Source organism: Crocuta crocuta, unplaced genomic scaffold (assembly GCF_008692635.1).
Source record: "Crocuta crocuta isolate KB4526 unplaced genomic scaffold, BGI_CrCroc_1.0 scaffold376, whole genome shotgun sequence".
NCBI lineage: Eukaryota > Metazoa > Chordata > Mammalia > Carnivora > Hyaenidae > Crocuta > Crocuta crocuta.
In genome coordinates, this window is record NW_027527388.1 from 4,316,454 (window position 1) to 4,324,544 (window position 8,091).

Genomic DNA, 8,091 nt, shown 5'->3' on the forward strand with positions numbered 1-8,091 from the left:
CCATGGTAATCATGGTAGCTACCCGTGCAGTGGGAGAAGGGGGAGGGGGGGAGGCCCCTGTCCGTAGATACTCAAGGTAGCTACCCGTGCAGTGGGAGAGGGGGGAGGGGGGGAGGCCCCTGTCCGTGGTACTCATGGTAGCTACCAGTGCAGTGGGAGAAGGGGGAGGGGGGGAGGCCCCTGTCCGTAGATACTCAAGGTAGCTACCCATGCAGTGGGAGGTGGGGGGGAGGTCCCTGTCCATGGTACTCACGGTAGCTACCCGTGCAGTGGGAGAAGGAGGGGGGAGGTCCCTGTCCGCGGATACACACTGCAGCTACCCGCGCAGTCAAGGGCAGGCCCTGAGTCTTGCCTGCTGACTCTCCAACTGTCCACACTGAGCAGCTCAACAGTCACCGGGCCCGGCAGGGTCACTACAAGCACAGTTTTCAGATGTGTGCAGGCTTGCTTACAGGCCTCTCTACTTAGCTTTTATGAAAGGGCTATTTGTTTATTCTGTCGGTTGTTCGGTTCTTATATCTTCACCCTTTTTAAAAGGTATTTTAAATAATTTTTAAATGCTACCTATAATAAGAATCCCAACCTATCAAAAAAGAAGGGGGGGTTATCTTTACAATTATCTTTTCATATGTATATAGCAATGGTCTTTTACTTACAACCCTGATATATGTGGATAATGTGTTTACAGGTTAAAACTTCAGGATATACTTTATGGTCAAAGACTATGTACCCTCAACCAGTAAAGTGCTATTGCATATAGCACTTTTACCTTTTTTTTTTTTTAAGTTTATTTATTCTGAGGGTAAGAGAGTGTGAGCATGGGCGAGGGAGAGGCAAAGAGAGAGGGAATGAGAGAGAATCCTAAGCAGGCTCTAGGCTGCCAGCACAGAGCCCAAAGGGGGAGAGAAGGCTCAAACCCATGAACCTGAGGAACCTGAGATCATGACCTGAGCTGAAATCAAGAGTCCAAGTCTCAACCAACTAAGTCACCCAGGTGCCCCACATATAGCACTTTTAAAATCTGCCTTACAAACAGATTTTCAAACACTATGATGTTTGGTTTTATAAGGGACAATGCATGACCTACAGTTTGAACTAACTCTATCTGGAAAACAAAAATGACTTAAGAAACAGAATCCATTGGCATATTTCTTTAAGTCTTCATTCAGAATTTTTATTTGGGGTTTGAATTCAGAACAGCTTAAAATAAATACGATGAGTAAATAAGTTTTTCATAGAAAAAGGTCAGCCCATAACTATTATACTGATTAAGAAATAATTATTACTCAAACCTTCCTGTTCAGCCAATTATGAATCTAAATCCGCTGCTTAAGTAATACTTCATTTATTAACAGTAAATTCTAGTCTAAGAGAGAATAATGAAAACATTAAGTAAATCAAATTATACCGTTATATAATTAGAGAAATGAGTGAGAAGACTTACATGCTTTCCTCCCCTACAATGCATACTGCAGAGAGAAGTTTAACCACGTCTGTCATCATACTTGGGTGCTTGGGATCGATGGCTCTGGCTAACAGAGTAAGACTCCTCTCTTCACTCATAATTCTTTCCAAGCCATACTATAATATTTTGGAAATAAGAGGTTAAATGTTAGCAGTTTATTACGGAAAAAAAAAAAATAGTGCCCTAGAGGAAGTACAGTTATTAAAAAAGTATACAGGATAATCTATTTTTTCACTTTGTACAAGCCAGGAAATATAAGGAATGTATACCATCTTGAAAAAAATTCATAAAATTATTCACATCAAACACTATGATAGCAACCAAACATAACTCCTCAAAGGTGATTTGACAACAGCATGACTGATAATTATTCAGAAAGCTAAGTAACCAACTGGAGAAAGGGAGAAGCAGTGAGGAAAATTGAGACTTCCCAACAGAAACATACAAAACAAATAGTCAGTTTTTGTACCAGACACTGAGGCCACAGGGAGCTTGCCTGGGAAGGACAGGTGGTAAGGGATATGCCACACAATACACAGATCAGCTCTAACCCAGAGAAATATAATGAAAACCACCCACATAATATCAAGTTTTCAAACACAAAATATTTTAGTAAAATTAATCCAGTATATCTAAAATATTATCATTTCAACATAATCAATATAAAACATTTATTAATGAGACAGAAAGAAAAAAACAGGTATTCAAAATCCAGTGCATATTTTTTATTTACTACACATCTCAGTTCAGACAAACCACCTTTCAAGTGCTCAATAGCCACAGGTGGTAACCATATTACATAACACAGACCTAGATAGTAACACTGAGTTCATAAAATGGGCACAAGTTGAAGAGGATTTGGACAGATCCCGTGTAGAAACTGCCATAAGGAGCATAGGTACTCTAATCAGATTGGTATTTTATCATCAGAAAGACAATGTAGTTGTAAACACATTACATAAATGAGATGATGGTGGACCAGGATAAAGTTTGTTTGCTACTGCCAGGATGTCACATCCAATTAGAAGATAAGGAGTCATGTTAATGACTTCGCATTTTGATTTAAGGATGTATACATCTCTTAGGGCCCACTTACAATCTATGGAAGATAAGTATCAAATAACAGAGGATAAATAGAAGCAGTAAAACAATACGATTTATCTTCTCTGCATCCCAAAGGATCCTTCTAAAGAGTGAGAAATTGGTTGATTAGAATTACTACTGAACACTAAAAAGGATCTTAATCCCAATTACAGGCCTATGAACTACGGCTTAACTCAAAGTGAACACTAGATATAAGTATCAAAGTTAAATCTATAGCAAGCTTACACCCAAATGCTATGAATGGTACGAAGTCTTATTTCTAATTTTCCTATCATTTATATGCCATTTATATAAAGAAGCCATCACGCTGTGCTGAAAACACTGCATTTGCTTTAAACTGCATAGGAACACAGGTACCAAGGAAACAGCACAGGCAGAAGGGCCAAGGGCACAGGATATGCTTTTCTGAGAGCATCTCAGTCTTGTTGGTGATAGAGAAAAGTTTACACATAGATAGCTAAGCCAGTCAGGAAATGATCCCTTTTGTGATGCCCTGGGCTGTCTTCTAACTGGAAACAAAGAAAGAGAAAGAAAGAGAAAGTAAGCGTGGGTCCAAGGACTATAATATTCTTCAATAACCAGCACAGGGAATTGCCAGAGGTTTATAAAATACCACTTAGATCCTATTCAAAAAGTCAATCAGCCAATGATCACCAAGTACCAAAGAGCTGGCTCTGTCCTAAGAAACCAGAGGATTGAGTAAAGCATTTCCCCTTTCACTTCCCACCCTCTTGTATGTCCTTAGCCAAAGGCGGCCCGTCTGGAATCAGAGTCCCATGGCTCCTCCAAATACTCAAGGCAACTCATACCAATTTTCTCCAAGTGATACTACCTACATTCTCTGCGAAGTCCTCTAGCTCTAAACCATTATGTGTAGAGAGCAGAATATGAACATTCTCTGAAGTCAGAACTTTGACTAGCACTTCCTAAACCCCAAAGTTCCATCATCGGCAGTATTCTGACTTTGTTAACATAAAAACGCGTAGTGCTCACCTCAAGACTGTAATGAGGCCAGATTACCACTAATGAGTATCTAGAACAAAAGACAGAATTGCTGCCTACTTCGATAAAATTACTCTTGTTCAATCACGTAAAAAAAACAAAGCAAAACAAACAAAAACTACAGACTCTGGGAAAGAAATAATCAACTTACCAGTGCTAGCATTTAAAGTGCATTAAATGAAGCCTGTTAGGACGTTAGAGAGGCGGTGACAAATTCTGGAAGGTCTAAGGTGTGTCTCTACTGAATACCAAGGACCCACTCTGGTTTATATGAAAACTCATGTGTTCTAAATCAAGGACTAAAGCCAAGTTCCATTTGCACTCTACTTGAGGCCCATTATTACCTAACAGATAGAACGTCAAGCCAATGGAAAAGTGTTAGGTAGGGGAAGGTGAATACCCTAAATCCTTGGGCAGGATGTTCAATAGGGCATGAATCCTGATGCTCCATAACTACCTACCTATGGTGAGCTAATCCCAGTAGCAGAGATAACACTGGGAAGGGGGCTGGCTTCAGAAGCAAAGCACCTATGAATTTGGGGGGGGGGGGGGNCCTTTGGTTCTAACCACCCTGTGCTAACCACCTTTTAATTTAAATATATTTAATTTTTCATCATTTTATTTTTTCACCTAATATTCAAAATCCTTTTCCATTTAGAAAATACGATTTAGTCCAATTGAGTGGTTTAAGAAATTCACTTTCATCTGTTACCAGATTTACTCAGTAATTATGTAATTACTAGTGCCTAACAAGGTACCATTTTTTTTCCTCTCAGAGCCTATGTTTTTTTTCATTATTTAATAAACTCTTATAAAGACTACACAGTGAGATAAATGAAAAACCATCAATGAATCTTGAATCTTGACGGGGGGGGTGGAGCCTTTACCGAAAAAATTATTTCGTATATTAAGTTTAGAATTCAGACAATATAATAGTAACTTCAAGTATCAGTAACTTTTTATTCTTACTAGCACAGGTGATAGCCATCAACACAAATGGCAATAGATTCCAGCTCACAGATACAAACTGTAAGCAAAAGCCATCCATTATAAGGGAATGCACTGTATCAGAACTTAAATACATAAAGTCAACTCCCTCCCCAAGTCAGTCTCAGGTAGGAATATATTCTTTCATACACCACCTCATCTCACTTTAATCATGGTATTCCTCTCAAAATCAAAGAATGATCCACATGACCCTTTAGTTTAAAAACATGTTCCTGGGTTTTATCTACTGCTAGCCTTATGACCAGTGAAATTTCCAATTCTATATTCTTAATTTACAAGGAGCCTTTCTAAAGCAATATTACATCCTCAGCGTAGAAAAATCCACTTTCTTCATTTAAGACATATAGTACAAAAGAATATGTAATCTAACTAAAAACTAATTCTTACAGATAAATTCAAATATAAAAAAATGTGGATATGTAACAATATAAAGAGGATTTCTACATCAGCTATTCCCCCTGAAAATCATAGCAGGGGCGCCTGGGTGGCTCAGTCAGTTGAGGGAGTTCGAGCCCCACAATGGGCTTGCTGCCTTCAGCTTATCAGTGCAGATCCTACTTCAGATCCTCTTCTCCCTTTTCTCTCTTCCCCTCTCCCATTCACACTCTCTCAAAAAATAAAACATAAAAAAAAAAAAAAAACCAGAAAGAAAGAAAATCATATCTGATTAGAGAAGACAGGGAGGTGAAAACAATCTTATTAGGTAGGTAAAAACAGAAAACTTAGTTCAAGAAAATGCTGAAAAATAAATAAGACAAAAAGGATTACAAAATACTGGGGCATTTGGGTGGCTCAGTCAGTTAAGCATTAAACTTTGGCTTATGTCATGATCTCACAGATCGTTAATTTAAGCCCTGCATCAGGCTCTGTGCTGACAGCTCAGAGCCTGGAGCCTCCTTCAGATTCTGTGTCTCCCTTTCTCTCTGCCCCTTCCCCTCTCATACTGTGTGTGTGTGTGTGTGTGTGTGTGTGTGTGTGTGNAAGCCATACTATAATATTTTGGAAATAAGAGGTTAAATGTTAGCAGTTTATTACGGAAAAAAAAAAAATAGTGCCCTAGAGGAAGTACAGTTATTAAAAAAGTATACAGGATAATCTATTTTTTCACTTTGTACAAGCCAGGAAATATAAGGAATGTATACCATCTTGAAAAAAATTCATAAAATTATTCACATCAAACACTATGATAGCAACCAAACATAACTCCTCAAAGGTGATTTGACAACAGCATGACTGATAATTATTCAGAAAGCTAAGTAACCAACTGGAGAAAGGGAGAAGCAGTGAGGAAAATTGAGACTTCCCAACAGAAACATACAAAACAAATAGTCAGTTTTTGTACCAGACACTGAGGCCACAGGGAGCTTGCCTGGGAAGGACAGGTGGTAAGGGATATGCCACACAATACACAGATCAGCTCTAACCCAGAGAAATATAATGAAAACCACCCACATAATATCAAGTTTTCAAACACAAAATATTTTAGTAAAATTAATCCAGTATATCTAAAATATTATCATTTCAACATAATCAATATAAAACATTTATTAATGAGACAGAAAGAAAAAAACAGGTATTCAAAATCCAGTGCATATTTTTTATTTACTACACATCTCAGTTCAGACAAACCACCTTTCAAGTGCTCAATAGCCACAGGTGGTAACCATATTACATAACACAGACCTAGATAGTAACACTGAGTTCATAAAATGGGCACAAGTTGAAGAGGATTTGGACAGATCCCGTGTAGAAACTGCCATAAGGAGCATAGGTACTCTAATCAGATTGGTATTTTATCATCAGAAAGACAATGTAGTTGTAAACACATTACATAAATGAGATGATGGTGGACCAGGATAAAGTTTGTTTGCTACTGCCAGGATGTCACATCCAATTAGAAGATAAGGAGTCATGTTAATGACTTCGCATTTTGATTTAAGGATGTATACATCTCTTAGGGCCCACTTACAATCTATGGAAGATAAGTATCAAATAACAGAGGATAAATAGAAGCAGTAAAACAATACGATTTATCTTCTCTGCATCCCAAAGGATCCTTCTAAAGAGTGAGAAATTGGTTGATTAGAATTACTACTGAACACTAAAAAGGATCTTAATCCCAATTACAGGCCTATGAACTACGGCTTAACTCAAAGTGAACACTAGATATAAGTATCAAAGTTAAATCTATAGCAAGCTTACACCCAAATGCTATGAATGGTACGAAGTCTTATTTCTAATTTTCCTATCATTTATATGCCATTTATATAAAGAAGCCATCACGCTGTGCTGAAAACACTGCATTTGCTTTAAACTGCATAGGAACACAGGTACCAAGGAAACAGCACAGGCAGAAGGGCCAAGGGCACAGGATATGCTTTTCTGAGAGCATCTCAGTCTTGTTGGTGATAGAGAAAAGTTTACACATAGATAGCTAAGCCAGTCAGGAAATGATCCCTTTTGTGATGCCCTGGGCTGTCTTCTAACTGGAAACAAAGAAAGAGAAAGAAAGAGAAAGTAAGCGTGGGTCCAAGGACTATAATATTCTTCAATAACCAGCACAGGGAATTGCCAGAGGTTTATAAAATACCACTTAGATCCTATTCAAAAAGTCAATCAGCCAATGATCACCAAGTACCAAAGAGCTGGCTCTGTCCTAAGAAACCAGAGGATTGAGTAAAGCATTTCCCCTTTCACTTCCCACCCTCTTGTATGTCCTTAGCCAAAGGCGGCCCGTCTGGAATCAGAGTCCCATGGCTCCTCCAAATACTCAAGGCAACTCATACCAATTTTCTCCAAGTGATACTACCTACATTCTCTGCGAAGTCCTCTAGCTCTAAACCATTATGTGTAGAGAGCAGAATATGAACATTCTCTGAAGTCAGAACTTTGACTAGCACTTCCTAAACCCCAAAGTTCCATCATCGGCAGTATTCTGACTTTGTTAACATAAAAACGCGTAGTGCTCACCTCAAGACTGTAATGAGGCCAGATTACCACTAATGAGTATCTAGAACAAAAGACAGAATTGCTGCCTACTTCGATAAAATTACTCTTGTTCAATCACGTAAAAAAAACAAAGCAAAACAAACAAAAACTACAGACTCTGGGAAAGAAATAATCAACTTACCAGTGCTAGCATTTAAAGTGCATTAAATGAAGCCTGTTAGGACGTTAGAGAGGCGGTGACAAATTCTGGAAGGTCTAAGGTGTGTCTCTACTGAATACCAAGGACCCACTCTGGTTTATATGAAAACTCATGTGTTCTAAATCAAGGACTAAAGCCAAGTTCCATTTGCACTCTACTTGAGGCCCATTATTACCTAACAGATAGAACGTCAAGCCAATGGAAAAGTGTTAGGTAGGGGAAGGTGAATACCCTAAATCCTTGGGCAGGATGTTCAATAGGGCATGAATCCTGATGCTCCATAACTACCTACCTATGGTGAGCTAATCCCAGTAGCAGAGATAACACTGGGAAGGGGGCTGGCTTCAGAAGCAAAGCACCTATG

The 8,091-nt window shown here is 38.6% G+C and overlaps 1 protein-coding gene across 1 annotated transcript in view; it reads right to left on the reverse strand.

Moving 5' to 3' along the window:
• The window catches only part of DIAPH3 (diaphanous related formin 3), a 500,871-nt gene that overhangs the window by 352,214 nt on the left and 140,566 nt on the right, over positions 1-8,091 (reverse strand). Inside the window, exon 8 of the mRNA XM_077752451.1 lies at positions 1,445-1,581. Coding sequence (XP_077608577.1) covers positions 1,445-1,581 — 137 coding nt within the window. The remainder of the gene's footprint in view (positions 1-1,444; positions 1,582-8,091) is intronic.